This window comes from Drosophila willistoni, assembly GCF_018902025.1.
Source record: "Drosophila willistoni isolate 14030-0811.24 chromosome XR unlocalized genomic scaffold, UCI_dwil_1.1 Seg144, whole genome shotgun sequence".
Lineage (NCBI taxonomy): Eukaryota > Metazoa > Arthropoda > Insecta > Diptera > Drosophilidae > Drosophila > Drosophila willistoni.
The window spans coordinates 8,966,454-8,983,936 of NW_025814057.1; the positions used below are offsets into that span (position 1 = coordinate 8,966,454).

Below are 17,483 nucleotides of genomic sequence, written 5' to 3' on the forward strand. Positions count from 1 at the left end.
AGGCAGAGAAAGCGATGGGATAGGGGGAGAGAATGTCTATAACAAATGAGAGAATTGGGTTTGTTTGCAAAATGATTGTAAGGTTTTATATCGAACACAGATCCTTGATAATTGGCCCAACCCAGTCACCCACAAACTTACTTTTCACTTTTCATATCGACCACTTGATTTGTTTAACATTCAACAAAGTGTACACTGATAATCAATTCAGTTGATAGTTTTTGTTCGACTTAATCGGAAAAAAAGACAAAAAAGTAAAAAAAAAAAATAAAAAAAAACAAAATAACTTAAAATGCCAATAGACAAAATTCGTAATACACCCGTCGACAAAATTCTTAGCTATCGACGTAATCCACAGCAGCAAGGACCAACGCCAGGAGATGACGATACAGCCAATTGTCCATACTATTTACCATCTCATTTGAATAAGAGATCAGAGGCCATGGAGCACCACCACCAGCAGCAGCAGCAGCATCACAAGGATGATAAGGATACCGATTCATTCGATACTGATGATTCAGATACACAAATCTTGCCACCGCCACGACGTTCGCCTGTGTCTCGGGCAAATTTACATCGTCAATTTACCACACATAAACACTGTATTCAGGCAATCAAATTTTTCGTTTGCATTGTGATAATCTGTGGCCTGTTGCGCCTTGTGCCATATTATCAACGGGCAGATGCCATTCAACCAACAATTCTTCTTTGGAACGATAATGCAATAGATGGAGCCAGAGGAGCTACCTCAGAGCTAAATGAATGCGGCTGTTTGATGACAACTAGGCGTAATTATACGACTTATCCCTTTGATGCGGTTGTCATCAATGCAGATATTCCATATACAATAAATGGCATGGATATGGTGAAGCATAAAGCCAACTATATTGTGGTTTTTATGGCACGCAAACCACTGAGCCTTTTGCAGAATCCATTAAATTTAACCACGACCATCACAAAGCAACAGCAACAAGTGGCATTCAATTTCACAATGACCTATCGTCTCGATTCGGATCTCGTATGGACCGATCATTATTTCACACAGCATCAACGTAAACGACGCATAACCGAATTTACAAAACAAAAGTTGAATTTCAACATCAGGATGATGACGGCACGCCAGGCCAGTGTCCTGGAAACTCATCTAAAATCCAAACGTTATTTCGTCATGTATCTAATGTATGAAGTCAATGATTATTCTCTGCCAGAGAGTCTCTATCTGATAGAATTACGTAAACATATCGATTTGTATGCCCTAGATAATTGCCGCACTTTCAATGAGTAAGTCCAACGATTAAGTAGTAAATTCATTCAACCAAAAATTTCTAATTTACTACTCTCTCTCTCTTCTCAGTTGTTCGTTATATCGTTTTATGTTAGTTTTCGATTCAAGTGGCTGTACGGATTATATACATCCGGATTTCTTTACAGCATTGGATAATTATGTTGTGCCCGTTATGGTTGGAGGCGGTAATATCAGCCATTTGGTGCCACCGCATTCCTATATAAGCAGCATGGACTTTGACACACCAAAGGATTTGGTCATATACCTGGAAAATTTGGCCATGAGCAACCAGCAAAGAGACTATGAGAAATACTTTTGGTGGCACACCAACTACAAGTTGCAAAAGACCAATACTCGACCATATTGCTTGATCTGTCATGAGATCCGTGAGATGTCGCAGGACACGAAACGGGATTCGAGTAGGTTTACCGATTGGTGGCACAAAAGTCAATGTAACAATCGCACACTCTAAAAAGTCTCTTGCCATAAAAACAAAACGTCAAAACTTGCCACCAATTCCCCCAAGATCCAAATATAATTACCGATTGCAAATTGGCTTCGTCTTTGTTTCTTTAGTTCTTTTTTTTTTTTTTTGGTGGTTTTCTTCATCGCCGCTTTTAATTTCGCGGAATTTCGGCGGCTCTTCATTGACCTCGCCGACAGGTCTGGGCGCTTAATAACAGACATATGTATACCCTAACTTAAAAATGGGGTACAAATGAAACTTTAAAACAACTCACTTAGAATCAAAAAAAAAAATATTTGCAAAAACAAATTTCCTATTGACAAATCTAATTGAAAAAAGAAAAAGTCGGTTTTGTTTTTCTCGTACTTTTTCATCAAGAAATTTCTAAAGGGTATTCTTAAAATCATTGTATAGTTTTGCATTTTCCTTCTTTTTTCTGGAATATTTTGGCAACTGGTTTTGCTGATGGCTGCAATTTGGGATGCTTCGAATACTAACTCGTGCCAGGATGGGAGCAAATAGTTGATGGAGTACCATTTGGTCAGCTAAGTGAGCGAGAGCCAAATGATAAGGATCTCTCTTTTTGTCTCTTTCTCTTGTAGTCTTATAGTCTCTGACTTCCTTAGCCTGGGAAAGCAACAAAAGGCCAATGGACATGCCTAGATAAAGCAAATAGAGCAAACTCACTTGTTGTTGTTGATGAGGATGGGAGTTTGAGGAGAACCAAATGAGTGGGCGACACAGCTCAAAGTTGGTGATTTAAGTTGGAGAGAGAAAGGAGGTGCCAAGACCAAAAACCAACGGCTGCGGCTGCAGAGGCAGCGGCTGCGGCAGCAGCAGCGTCGGCGGCTTCGTCTCAGACAACGCACGAAAAACAAACAGAATTGTCATGGGAAATATTTCACAGCATTTTGTTTGGGTCGTCGTCTGAAGTGCCTCATATTCCCACTCTCCTTCACTCCTCCTCCTCCTCCCCCTTGGTGATGTTCCCTTTCATTGCTGGTCGCATTTCAAAAACGGTATCACTGCACACACAAAACACTCTGCTTCTTCTTCTATATCATCTTCTTTTGCCACACACTCATACACCGAGAACACAACACAACACAACACAACGCAATATTTATAAGTTAAATGCTTCACTTAACAATAAGCCAGAACAGAACTATGAGCAGAGGAGCAGCAGAGGAACAGAGGGACAGAGGGATAGAGGAGATGGCTGGATGGCTGGCTGACTGGGTAAAGTTAACGTTGAAGGTGAGGCGATAATGAAAGAGGCGAACGGTCGGTCGGTCGGGCGGGCGGGCGGTTGGTTGGGCGTCAAGCACATATAGCATATGGGTCTATACACATACATATCTACATGGAAGTTGGGCCCCACAGCCTTTGAGCCCATTTTTTTTTTTTTTTTTTTTTAGACTTGACAGGTTGTCGTCTCTCACTTCTCTTATGGTCTGTTTCTGGGAAGTTCTCATAGCGGGCCGCGGCAGGCACTGTTTGCCCATTCTGTTATCAACTATTACAATATTTTTTTGTATTTTGTTTAATTGACAAACAGGTTTATCATTAACATTTTTCTCACTGCATCAGATGGAGGAGATGCGTTGGCGGATAGACGGCGGCGGCGGCGGCGCTCCATTTGACGCTCCAACTATTTTCCCACAGTCATTTTCGGTATGGTAAAGTCGTATCTTTTGGTGTTGTAGCAGTTGTTAGTAGTCGTACAATGGAGAATTGGTAGTTGAAAAATATCTCATCTCGATATACTAACTGCTTAATAAACAAATCGGTTAAAAAACGAAAACCCATGGAGCCACACTATAAGCCAGAATCTATAAGTTTTCCATTTATTCATTTCTTCTTATTTTTTTGTTTTCGTTTCCTTGCACAGGGTCAAGACTCTAAGAAATGCGAAAGCAAGTTTTGGAGTATTTCTCATGGTCCTTTTTATTATGACACTGTGAGGTAGATCCATCAAAACAAGGTATTCCATTTAGTGTATAGAGAGAAACCTCTTTGTTATTCAGTAACTTGATTTCCACTTGTGATATCGTATTGTTGTAAAATTAATTATATTTATTACCTTTACAAAAAATTGTAGTTCCGTTTCATTTATCTAATGGACTATTAAATCCAAATAAATTAACAACTTTATCATGACAAAGTGTCGCCAAAAACAACCGAAAACAAAAACCAAAACACAAAATAAAGGAAAAGCATCTATCTCAACGGTTTTCACTTTGATATGCCGATGATATCTCAATGGTTTGTGTCTCGTAAAACCGCAAAGTGCTACCTAACAACAAAACCAAAAAAAAAAAAAAAAAAGTTTTTTAGGATTAAAGAGCTTCTGCTTCTGTCTGGAGCTATGAGTGTGTGTGTGTGTGTACATACACTTGTGCGTTTGTTTGCTTTTCGAGCTGCCGTGAAAATGCAGTCGTTTTGAGGGTCGGACAGTTGAGCGGGCAGGCGGCAGGGCGTTTGGTCGCTCGGTCGGTGGGTCGATTCCCCGTCTGCCCTAGAGCTGTGCCCGTTTTCTCACCTGACTGTCTCCTCTCTTGCTGCTGCTCCCGCTGCTGCTGCTGATGCTGCTCTCTCTTTCTCTGGGCTGCTGTCGATGCTCGTTTTAATTTGTTTGTTTACATTTTCAGCCTGCCCCACCGCACCTGCAGCACCAGCAGCAACTTTAGAGGGGATGAGGAGGAGGAGGAGAAGGAGGAGTCCGAAGATGGGAGCTTGTTCCCAGCGTTTTTTTTTTTTCTTCCATTTTTCTTCTCGTTTCATTTCGTTTCGTTTTTAGGGTGCTCTCCTCCTCTTTGGATAAGGTAGTGGGCAAAAATGTTTGGAAATAGACGCCCGCCCAATTCTCGAGACCGAACCGCGTGTGTTTTGGTGTTAACAACTCGACACTTCATTAATTGAAGTTGAAAAAATGCAGCTATAAAAAGACTATTAAGTTCCAAGCCCCAAGAGAGAGAGAGAGCAACACACATCACATCACATGAAGCATATCACAGACAATACAATCAAAGCGAACTTCAAGTGCCCTGCAGTTTGCCTTTGGATTCAGATGCATGAATCTTCTACACTAAGAGTGCAAACAAGGAGGAGTAGGAGGCCTCAGCATGGGCGTAGTTAGGAGCAATACAATACTAGTTTCAATTGAATTGATTAGCAAAATATGCAAGCAATTTAACAGTCTAACCAACATATTGGCATTTTTGTTTTAGCTTCTCGTAAATCTGTTTCACGCTTTATTAAACTTGTGGTTTTTCTCTGTCCCCTCTTTTTCCATCACATACAATTTGCATCTACACCCATAGAAGACAAAAGACTTTTGCATTCGATAGGAAATTTGATTGCTCTTGTAAAAGTTCAATGGTTTCTTATAACAAAAAAACAAAAACTTCCAATCGATTAAGTGTGAGAGCTTTGTTTTCTTTACTTAACTCTCCCCCCAAACAGCCACCTCCTTTCCCCCTATAATACCATGTACTCAATCTAGGCTAATATGCGATTTCAAGTGCCAATAAGTGCGTAGAATGTAGAGGATAAGAAAAAAAAAAAAAGAAACTATTGCTTATGCTCAATTTAATTCAATGTGAGAATATCATAATTAGGAATTTGGCAAGAGAGAAAAAAATATTACCAAATATTACCAATGAAGTCATTTTGATAATGGAACGAGAAGACATATATATTGTATGGCAATTTAAAATTGTGCAAGAAATATTGAGAAAAACAAAATAATTATTACTCGGTAGACGGTTTTTTTTTTTTTTTTGATTTCAGTTTCTTATAAACAATTCGATTGCAACTATTACTTACATTCTACATTGCAGCGAGACTATAAAAATAAATCTATATGCAAATGTGACTTCAACCAAACATGACACACACACATACAGAGAGAGAGAAAGGAGAAGAGGCAAAGCAGAGGGAGTAGACACAAATCGAGAAGAAATCCCAAGTTTACAGATGTGAAGAAAAAAAAGGAACCTAAAGAAAAAGCCAAGGAGCCAGACACAAAGACAGATTCAGAGTCAGAGTCTACCCAAAAATAGTCTAGCTGCCAGTCAAGGACTCCAACTAGCGAAGCAACAGCAGAGGCAGACGCGAATTGCCTCTGGCGTCTTATGTCTCCTTGGCTCTTTACTTACTACATAAATGTGACAAGTTGGGGAATTATTTTTCGCAGAAGATGTTCGTTGACTGCGTGCAGATGAGCCAAGATTGATAAGCAGGCGACGACGATGACGACGACGACGACGACGCTCGAAAAGCAGGAGCAGCAACTACCAGCTCCAGTAACAGCTTCAGACCAGACCAAAAACCCGCCCGTGCCTTACTCGCTCACTGTGTGCCTCAAACGAGATGCAACTGGTTAGATAATGGTAGCGATTTATGTGGAACCACCTCGCTTAAGAATCTCCAAGCGGGGGCGAGTGAGATGATGATGATGATGATGACAACAACAGCAACAACAACAAGAGAAGCCACAGCCTAAAGTCGAATGTGGAAAACGAAACAACCGTCAGAAGAATAAAAAAAAAAGGTAGAGAAGGTGCCAGCAATTTAGCGACAATTACAACTGGCAATGGCATTTTAAGTGGCCATTGTCAAGGAGCAGCGATCGGTAGCAGCATGATAAGCGCCGGCTCCCAATTGGCATTCTACATTCAGCCACCATGTGGGCGATCTGGGCATAAAAGTTATATGTGTAATAATGGATACTCTATCCCATATTTTATATATATGTATATGTTTGTATCCAAAATGTATTTCCGAAAAAAATTGTAAGAACAAAGACGAAACTAGAGACTCGAGTCACTATCACTCCTGACACGGTTTGCAGGACTCTCGTGGCTGTTGCATGCTCTTTGCTAACAGATCTTGCTTCTTTTCAGCCACTTCATCGGCCCACAATTTATTCAGATAATTCTCCAGCTTGGCCACCACATCCTCATCGGCAGCTGCACCAGTGCAACTAGTGAAAGATGAGCCATCCTCATCATCATCATCATCAACATCATCATCATCATCTGTACGACAAACATTCGAGGATTCACTGCAACTATCATGCTTGCAATCGATGGGACAATGATGATTCTCCCAGTCAGTGGCTGGCTCTTCCATCTCCTCGTATAAACTAGTGCTATCCATTTCAGTATCTTGGTCCATATGCTTTGTCGGACTCTTGGACGACTTGAGACGAGTGTCCTGTTCGAGACGATACCACTTTACCTTATACGAATCCTGACCACATTCACCATATTGCTCGCCTGTCAACTGATCAATATTGCATTCACAGATGAGAAAGGGTGAATTGCATTTGTCACAGCGAGGCAACTTTAGTTCATGATTCAGAATGGGACGTGGCGGTTTCATATGTACATTATTATTGCCCTTATCCTTCATCTTGGGCACTTGCAGGCCACATAGTATACAGGCTTCGGGCAGATCCATTGCATCGGCATCAGCCAATTTGTATGTGCTGCGAGCTTGCTCCTCGATCTTGGCAGAACCACCGGGCACGTCTTGCATTGTGCAGCCGCTACAAGGACATCCTGGAATCATTAGAGGATTAGCACGAGCTGACATACGTTTATACAGAGCTCCATAGACCAATGTGATTTGCTTCTCATAACACTTGTGGGCCCAGAAAAAGGCTGCCTTGTAATTGTCAAAGATTCGGGCTGTCTTATAGGCAGCATGCATCCAGGCAGACTCCTGACGATGCACAGCCATGGCATCGCTTATCGGATTGCTTATTGTCATTGGAGGTTTGCCATGGAAGAACGCTTTAAATGCCCGCTTGATGATCGCATAGGATAGCATGGCCTCCACCCGTTCCATAGAGCATTTTAAGCGCAGAGCCTGCAACATGTCATCCCGATTCAGATGGGCACCACGTTTTATAGCTGGAGGACTTTCAGTACGAAGTTTTTCATGATAGACAAAGGCGCGCTTTATAATGGATCTGGCCTGATATGATTTCGTTGTATTAATGCCACAAATTAACATTATTTGGGCCAAACTCCTGGATATGTCCTCGACATTATCGTCAAACAACTGATGTGGATCCAACTTTTTTTTACAATTGCAATTTCCGCCCCCTTTTATTGAGTCCGAACCAATACGCGACTTTTCTAGGGGTTTTCTCACATTTTCAAATTTATCCATATCCCCCTTCTAAAGGACTGACCCAGCAACAATCAACAATAAATTTTGTATATTATATTTGTAAAAATAAACAAAACTTAATTTCAACTGTTCTCTCACAAATAAAATCAGTGGCATAAATTTCAAACCAACAACAGTCAATGGAATAAAGTTTGTTGTTCTTTTCAAAGCTTACTTAAAATCTTAAAATCACACCAAACTTTGTATATCCCTGACGAGGATATATAAAATGGGGTCAAAGTCCATCGGTCCATCCGTCTGATGATAAATAAAAGGACTCGAAAATTCAACCTGATGATTGATTTGAAATAAATGGTAAGTCTCAATAGTCATAAAGACGGTAAATAAAACTAGAAATAATTGACTGATGGAACATTTTGGTATTTTCAAAAATAGCCTTTGAATATGAATACAATGATTAGAAATTTAATAAACTTTCTTTTTGTGATATTCGATTTATTTTAACGATAAGGAAGTCGGTCACAAACCACATATAGAATCAATCGATTTGAAATGAATACTCAATTTCCATATTTGAGCTTATGCTGAGTCGTATCTTAGTGAGTAAAGCATAATAAATGCATTAAAGTCAACTTGCTGGACTTAATGTTGGGCTTTTTGTTTTTGATATTTGACCCACTGTACCTTATCTAGGATTACATGTGGCATAAGCTCATATGTATATGTATATGTAAGCTACAGGTATCTGTCTATATGAGAGACCCCACACACACAAACACAGGGGCATGCAGGGAGGCAGACAGACAGCTTGTTGCATATCATCCGAAAAAGAGAACACACACATGAATCTCTGGTAAGAATTTTGGTCTTTCAGTCGATCCGACAGACTGGCAGACAGACAGACAGACAAACAGATAGATAGACAGTCAGTTAGATGCATTTAGGTATGTGTATGTATGCATTTATCTCTGGTCGTCCGCTGCAATTATGCTAAATAGATGCTTTGATAGCTTCATCGAAATAAATAAGAGAACAAGAGACAAGCTAAAATGGTTCGGCGATTCTTTGGGTTATTTGGGTTTCTGTTTTGTTTTGTTTTTTTTTTTTCCTGATGTGTCAGACTAAATTGTTCAAATAAATTAAGTTGTAGCTTTCGAATGGTGATGGTGGTGGTGGTGGTGGTGGTGCTAGTTGGGTGTGGGGATTGGGGCAAGTAAACAAGTCGAAGATCTTGAATGTGGCTCCTCAGAGAGGCCGACGTCAATGTAAGCGGCATTGCCGCCTTTCTGGCATTGTCATTTGATAAATTATGATATTTGATCAATTGTTCAATGAGAATGAGAAAGGGTAAGAGAGAGAGAGAGAGACAGATAGAGGGAGATAGATGAAGATGTTTGGGGGACTCTAATGAAATGGCTTTCTACGTGTGCCACGCGAGATTCCTCCCCACCGAACTCTCTTCCTATCTCTATCAATCCTAACCCGCATCGCAAGTTTGCCGAGGTAAACTTTTTGTTGTATTTACATTGTAATGGCATCTGGCGCGGGTAAACACACACATTTACATCTACATCCATATCTCTCTATATATCCATATACAACAGACCAGACCAGACCAGACCAGCCCAAAAACCCATTCATCTGCATAGCTGCACAGCATAATAGAACTCAACTGTAGAAACTGAGTGGCTGAAAGAGAGAGAGAGAGAGAGAGAAAGAGGGAGGGAGTGGAGGAGGAGAATGTTGCTGCTGGTGATGATGCTGCTGCCGCTTCTTGCCTCTTTATTGTGGCTAATAGACCTCTTGTGGTCTTTGTTGTTGTGCCGCCGTTTGCATTGGCATTGGGTATATGGTCACCTCGGCACCTCGGCATTGGCATTTCTATGTGGATTAATGAATGGTTGCACCGATGGACATGAGAATGTCTCTGTGTATGTGTGTTTGTGTGTGTGTGTGTGTCTGTTTGTGTGTGTTTACAATCCATATAGACATCTCATTCATTGTCGGTGCAGTCAACAGGCCTCTAATTATGTGTAAAGGTGTTGTATAGGCTTCCCCACTCATCCCATCACATCCACAAGCAACCAACCCCATATACGAAATCCAAACATCCAACATCCAAAACCCATCCCATCCCATCCCATCCCAGCCCATCCATCTCAATGTTCATTTCTTCAACTACAAGAGTTAATTAGTGTTGTGTACAGGATTTGACTGAACAATGAGTGTCGGATAACGGATGAAGGGCAACGGGTGACGTTTGCCAGGTGCTGGCTACCCTGTGTGTCGGTCATATCATCATCTTTCTATCTATCAGTTCGACCTGTATTGTATGAAGATAATCAATCGATAATGGCTACTGGGCAAAATGTGCGGGAATCGAAAAGGAAGGAGGGAATTGAGTTCTCCACTACCTCCCTTTATTTTCTTCTATTATCGTATATCCTCCTTCTCGTCGTCAGAAACTATGAAAACTTGGCTTAAGTAAAAGTTGAAAAGTTGCGTTCCCGAGTAGGTAAATATTCATGTAATTAAACAGCAATTTAAATTCACTTCCCTATTTTGAAACATTAATTATGCAAAGCTCAATAAATCAATAATTAGGTAAATAGAATAGATTTTTAGCTACTGTATTTATATATTTAAGTTAACATAAGTTCTAGATGAGTTTTGATCTGCTACACTTGATTTTTATTAACTTGTTGGATTAGCATATTCTTTTTTCTTAATTTGATACCCTGTACATGTGGACGTGGCTTTAAAAATTTTATCTGCCTGAAGAGCTTTAAAACGTTTAACTTAAACTATTAGATCTTAAGTCTGTGAACTTTAATGTACTTAATTCAGTTTATTGAACTTTTTACAAATTGAATTTAATATTGTCTTGATAAGAATGGTCTAAACGCAATACTGATTGAGGTAAATGCCATTTTAGAATTCAATTAGATTAGATTTTCCACTCTTATATGGCGTAAGTATAGGGTATTATTTCTGTATGGTTGCGTTCCGGCTTGGTTTCTATTTTGTTTTCATTTTGCGTTCAAATGTTGTAGAAAATAGAGCTGTAATTGATTAAATTTGCCCAGCTGACTATGCAGAATGTGCCAAAAAAGTAGGCACTTGAAACACTTGTCACCCAAAGCACGTTTGATTCTATGCCGAGTCCGCATCTACATCTACATCCACATCCGTATCCGTATCCGCATCCGCCGTATCTTTAGCAAACTCCACTTTGCCCATCACTTTCATTGATAGTCGTCTTGTGTGCACAGTTCAAAGACCTAAAAACGAAGTGACAGCTGCTACGGCTGATGCTGCTGCTGCTGCCGATGTTGATGTTGTTGTTGGCTTCTATGCCAAAAGAGGACCATTTGCACTTTTATTGCCCCCAAATCGAAATCGAACGCCTCAAGAATGGTAAGAGAAAGAACAAATATACGAATATTGTATATAAACAATAACACAAACGAAAAATGAAAGAGAATGCGCCAAGTCATCATAAAATACGAGAAATGCAATAAAATAAATTTAACACAACATTTGTTTTGGTTCATATCATCTTCATCTTCATCATCATCATCATCATCATCTTCTATCCTCTTTTGAGTTTTGTTCTAATAGCATCATCTTTGTTCCTCTTTGCACGGTTGTTGTCAGTTGTTGTCACAATAGCCATAACAATCAAAGGGCATCTCCAAAATATTTTCAATAATAAATCTATTTGATGGCCGACCAACAATTTTTATGAGTCTTCTGCCAAGGCATAAAACCACCATGGAAAAGGATGCTACAGAAGCATCCATCCAGGCGTGCCTCCAGTCGTTAAAAATCACAAAAGTAATGTCCCATCAGATGATTAATTGTCAAGTTAACCAAGAGGAGGCCAGAGACCAGATCTCAGAGGGCTGCCCCTTTTGGGGGAGGCGTCAATAAGGGATGGAACAAGTGAAAGGGCCTTTTCCAATAGCGAGTCAGCTGTCAGCCATAACTTGTCAATTTTTATTAATTTCTCAAATGTCCAGCAGCAGCAGCAGCAGCAGTAGCATTCTTGACAGTCGTTGCCATTCGATGTCGTTGTCGTTTCGGCTTGTATGTAATTAATTTTTTCCCATTACATCTGTTGCACTTTGGGGGACAATACCACTTGAGATATCGAGGACCGCAGAGCAGAGCAGAGCACCTTGAATGACACCCTCGTTTAATCTATGTTTGACCATCTGTGTATGGAATACAGTCGGTTAGTCAGTCAATCGGTCAGTCGCTTGGTCAGTTGGTCACAGTCAACTAATTTGTTCAATTTGTGGTCCGTGTCAGGTGATGATTATAAATATTACATTTAATTGAACTGTCCCTCCTTTTGCCGCATGATAACAACAATCCCAAGGACCGGAACTTTGCAATATTTTTCATTCTTAATGAAGTGTTTCCAACTGGAGACTAACCCTCAAAAGATTGCAAGTGAAGTCTAACTTTAAAATGAATTTCAATTTACAAAACTTTTGCAGACAGCTTCTTTCAACTTTCCATATTAGATATTTAATTACCCAAATGCGAAACCTTTTTCCTAGTTCAGCTCTTTTCACCATTAGCATCTGCTGCTACACCTCCTGTTCCTGCCCCCCTTTTGCTTCTTCCACTTTAAATAAATCAACACTTTGAGAGAGTGGAACACGAAACACGCTTGTAATTGCTTAATTAGATTGCCACTAAAAATTATAATTTGAAGGAGCAGCAGCAGCAGCAGATTGCCTTTGCAAGGCTGGAGACAGAACTAAAGCTGCAAGGATGCCCCTATTCTTGTTGCCTTGAAATTGAAAAGTCGCAGATGGTCGCGAACCCAAAACGTAAATCAGATTTGTTGACAGGGCTCAACTAATTTTAACCCATGACCTTACGACGACGCACTTGAGCAGTTGAGCGTGCTACATTTGTGCAGCTTGTCTCCTGTTCTACTGTTGCTCCCCATCCATGTCCATGTCCAACTCCATTCTTATCCTTTCAAGTGGTTCTATATATGCGCGTGCGCCGCCAGGTCCCAAGTGGACGCGTGCTAATGGGGAGCGCAAAAGGTGCATAAGGCAAGAGAATAACAACAATCACAGTGTAAGCGATGCGAAAGGGAAACCTTCTATATGTATGTATGTATGTATGTGTGCGTGTGTGTGGTAATTTATGCGTATCCTTTTGAAAAGGATCAGCTTCAGCTGCCCTAAGGGCCTGGATTTGGTTAATCATTTAGAGAAGAGATCGTGACACAAATTTGTGATTTCTTTTTAACCATCGCCCCTCCTCTCCAACTGAACTCCTTCTCTCTTTCTCTCTCCCCGTGTGTGTGTGTGTGTGTGTCAAAGGACATATGTTAAAGACGGCGACATGCCGACACATGACTCTGTTGACACACAAGGAGCAGAGGGCGCCGTGCAACGGCAGCAGGAGCAGCAGTAGAAATTGTAGGAGTAGGAGTAGGGGAAACTAAGGACTTCTTAAGACTGCATCTAAGTGGTATTTATTGGTTTGCCAAGCCGGCGACGGCTGTCATATGCATCCTGTACAATCTATGCAGCAAGGATTGAATTACGCGTTGGCGACACATTTGTAAACAGGCTACTCTGATTTACCCACACCAGTGAAAACACACACCGAACACGGTAGTTCGTTGCAGGAGTCACCAAGCAGCGGCGCGCCTTATTTGCCAAGACATTAGGCAGCCAGGACACGACAGCACAGGACCAACCACAATGAATTCGAAGCTGAAGACGAAGATGAATATGAAGTAGATATTCGAACGTTCAAGCAAAAGTAACAATAACAATAACAACTAACAGCAAATAGTTGAAATGACAACAAAACAAACCGCGTGTTTGCTGTCAATTCCATACGAGGAGACGAGGATCCTGATCCTTCTGTGATTGACAATCTACAAATTTCTTTGACATTAATCAATGAAAGTCGCCGACGACGATGACAACGAAAACGAAAACGAAGGCGACCGCCTGCCATGTTGATGAATCGCAGGATTCATGTTTTTACACGCAATTTGACGGCATTTTGACGGCTATCTGTTAGGATATACACAGACTTATGTATGTATGTACGTGTAACTTAGAGGTACATACATACGTATATAAAGAGTTTATGCAAAATTTATTATATAATATCTTTCACGTTGCCTTGCTGACTGTACTTGAATGTGAAATATATTTATGGTCACACTTTGTAAGTCGTTTCTTCTACCGTTTAAATTTAAATTTTTCACCGAAAAAAAAAGACCGAAGATAAAAAGAAACAAGCAATAAATTCATGTTAATAACAGTTGTTGCAACTCGACCCCCTCTATGCCTCTCGCCCACACCAAAACCTCCTCCTGCCTGCAGACACTGACTTGACTTGATGCCCAACAGCAACTTGGCCATAAATATAAAGCAAATGGGTTGACAGTTGGCAAGAGAGCTGGAAACCCTTCCTTCTACTTGAATGTGGAACACCCAAAAATAGTCGAGAGACCAAGCACACAATTTTAGTGGCCAGAAATTTGATATGAATCAAGTGCCACGTGTCGCCCTTCGTTTTTTATTTTTTTTTTCGTCTTATGTTGTGTGCAAAAAAAAAAAAAAACACAAAAAATTCGGGGGGCGACAACTGTTTCGTTTCTTAGCCAAAGCAGCAAAGGATCGAAGGAAGACGAGGACGACGACAACGACGATGACGACAGATGCGCGTGTCGGGGGCATGACCAAGAAACTGAAATTGTGTTACACTTTCCCTTAAAGAAGAAACTAATCGGCGAAGCGAAGAATGTTTATCAGAGTCAGACATCAATCCAGGAGAAGTTTAAGGAGCAGGAGCTCTTCTCTTCCTCGTCCTCGTCCTCGTCCTAGCACGGGCAGTGTGGAGGCGGTAACGCATCTCGTTAAACCGCAACCGCAACTCCGGGCCAGTTAGTTGGAGAGAGGGGCCAACGATCCGTTTTGTTCATTGCTGATTTGGATCTTGGCATCATCAGCACATCTGTGATCATCAGGTTCCGTTGCAAGAAGCGTGAAATGCAATTGCCATGGGCACAAACACACACACAGAAAACTAACCATAGAGAGAAAGAGATAGACAGAACGTGAGCTAGCGGTTGTTTTTCGTCATTGCTGCGCCCCGTTACGCGAAATTGATGGACCCGACGACCCTATATGAATACCTATATATGTATGTACATTTGTATATACCTGCCAAACGACGAGATAAAGTGTGCCTGGATGACGATGAAGATCGGATCCAAGACCATGGGCCAATTAAGATCACCATAAACAGATGTTGTTGGCTTCCCCAGCATACCGTGTGCTCTGCCGTGTGCTTGACGGCTCAGACTCTGACTCTGACTCTGGTTCTGGCGATCTGTGATCCCTCCCACCGCACAGCTGTGAGAGTTGAAAATCCGCAAAAACTAAAGAAATTTATCATATATTGTGAATATGTGTGTATATTCTTTTATGACACTTGAATGTCTTCGTAATCGGATATCTCTTGCCCTGGCTCTGGTAGTATTTGGCATGTGCCAAGGAAATGGACATTTAAAACCTAAAACCAGAAGTGACCCAATGTCCACTTGAATTTCAATTTCCCAAAAATTCTCCATTTCTTGTGCGCCTTTTCGTTTCGTTTTCTCATTTCGGTTTTTTTTTTTTTTTTTTTTTGTTGGTTGTTGTTTTGGTTATTTGGAGCGCACACACCTTGTGTCCGGGTGTCAAAGGCCGTGTTAGGTTCATACCCGCCGCCAATGGCAAAGAGTAGCGAGTCAATTTGTCAGCGACCCCGGGCATTGAAATTGAAATTCAGTTAAGCAGGCAGGAGGCTCGCTTCTCTAACCGTCTGTGTGTCGATTTGAATGGGACATGGAAATTTGATACATTTGGCAGCCACAGAAGACGACGCAACGGCAAGGGCAACGGCAGCTGCATTCAGACCCAAGGACTGCAGATTATGTAACCTTGCCTACATAGCAGCAGCTATGAGATATGAGTTGTCAATGGGATGCGAAAGGTTAAGAGCTTTTCAATTGCAAATGCAACTGCAAATTGCGTTGGGAGAGAGTGAGAGAAGGTAGAATGTATATAACGCAGCATTCAATCAAGAAATTTTAAGCCACAAGTTGTAGACGCAACGCAAAGTCCTAAAAGCTATTGTTTCTCCTCTAATTATATGATCTAAAATCAATGAATGAACTTCTTTTGAGTCCTTACTAAGACTGAAATTGCCAATTTGCCAATTAAGTTATAAAGCTAGAGCATCGCTTTAACTTTAAAGTATGCGATTTGTATCATCCATAGTCTAAATTTTGTTTTGTTGTTATAACCATAAAGAAAAGACAGTTCTTGTAGTGAGACAATTTGTATGCTGATAAAGACTCACCCAGTTCCCTGCGTTTCTAAGGGCAAAACTTTGGTAAAGTCCCGACCATGTTTTTAGATTTTCCTTAACAAAGTTCGGTTTTTGTTCAGCAACCATCGATTTTCTTAACCTCAGCACATTTTGATTCTGAAAGTAGTATCCTGGGACTATTCTATGTCTTGACCATTCAAAGCTTTCAAGGCATTACTTAACTCGTCAACACCTGTGGCCATTTTCACAACATCAATTATATTATCTGATGCCTTTTCGATGTCCATTAAAAGAACCACTGAATTTGTTTTCATTAACAATAAGTGAAATAAATATTTAAACGAACCACAGCGGGTAACCAGCAAAGTGATCAAGTTGATGAAGTAGTAAACCTCTTTAAATTAAAATTTTGAATTAACGAACGGATGTGCTGAAAAAGGTATTTCTTGGTTTAATGTTAGTAAATAACAAAAACTAATCCCTTTACAATTTTTTGGATGCAAATGTAAAGGGATGATTTGATGCATTTTATTTAAATAGAATATTTAATTGAGATAAATTATTGAAATCAATTTAGATTTAATAAATAAAGGAAAATTTAAGACTAGAAAATAAACAATTCACGATCTGATACAATAAACAAAACAATGCGGTGGACCTTCTTTTGAAGTCATCCTCGTAGCTCGTATGGCTAGTAAACTCGAAATGAAAACTTTTCTGATTGCATGTTAAATTTCTAACATGGTTGCAGTTTTCCCAAGCCCACAATGACCAATTTACCTTTCGGATTCAGCAGGTATATAGAATTAGCCCACAAAATGATACACAAACAGAGAGTAAACAACACAACACACAAATCACAAATTGGTCAGCCACTTGTCGAAACCTCAAAAAGAAGAACCGCCGACTGTCCGACCGTCAGACCGCCAGACCAGTGGACAAATGGACAGACCTGAGAATCGACAACTACTACTACTACCACTACTACTAACAAGGACCTCATCATAATCGGTTTGTGACTCTTAAACCGAAATTGGGAGTGGTGGGGTAAATAACAACACAAATACGTTGCTTATCGCACGCGATCTCATCAGAAGATCAGAGAATTGTGACCGACGAAACCGCCGCTGAAGCAGCCGTAGACGCTGCTGCCACTGTCGAGGCCGTCGCCATCACCACTTAGGAATGACTTGGCAAGTTGGCAACTTTGAATTATTT

The 17,483-nt window shown here is 40.6% G+C and overlaps 2 protein-coding genes across 2 annotated transcripts; one reads left to right on the forward strand and one right to left on the reverse strand.

Moving 5' to 3' along the window:
• Nucleotides 1-215: 215 nt before the first annotated feature.
• On the forward strand, nucleotides 216-1,842 carry LOC6638636 (alpha-(1,3)-fucosyltransferase C). Its single transcript, XM_023181609.2, has 2 exons — nucleotides 216-1,281; nucleotides 1,355-1,842. Exons 1-2 carry the CDS (start codon nucleotides 293-295, stop codon nucleotides 1,755-1,757), a joined length of 1,392 nt encoding a protein of 463 aa, XP_023037377.1. The 5' UTR covers nucleotides 216-292; the 3' UTR covers nucleotides 1,758-1,842.
• A 4,669-nt stretch (nucleotides 1,843-6,511) lies between these two features.
• On the reverse strand, nucleotides 6,512-8,062 carry LOC6638635. Its single transcript, XM_002061790.3, has one exon. It carries the CDS (start codon nucleotides 7,932-7,934, stop codon nucleotides 6,585-6,587), a length of 1,350 nt encoding a protein of 449 aa, XP_002061826.1. The 5' UTR covers nucleotides 7,935-8,062; the 3' UTR covers nucleotides 6,512-6,584.
• Between the last annotated feature and the right edge of the window lie 9,421 nt (nucleotides 8,063-17,483).

What these genes read in the sequence shown, in the direction of transcription:
- LOC6638635 (XM_002061790.3), bottom strand. Translation starts at nt 7,934, where the DNA reads ATGGATAAATTTGAAAATGTGAGAAAACCCCTAGAAAAGTCGCGTATT.
- LOC6638636 (XM_023181609.2), top strand. Translation starts at nt 293, where the DNA reads ATGCCAATAGACAAAATTCGTAATACACCCGTCGACAAAATTCTTAGC. An exon ending in AATTGCCGCACTTTCAATGA is followed by an intron (nt 1,282 to 1,354) that starts GTAAGTCCAACG and finishes CTCTCTTCTCAG; the next exon opens with TTGTTCGTTATATCGTTTTA.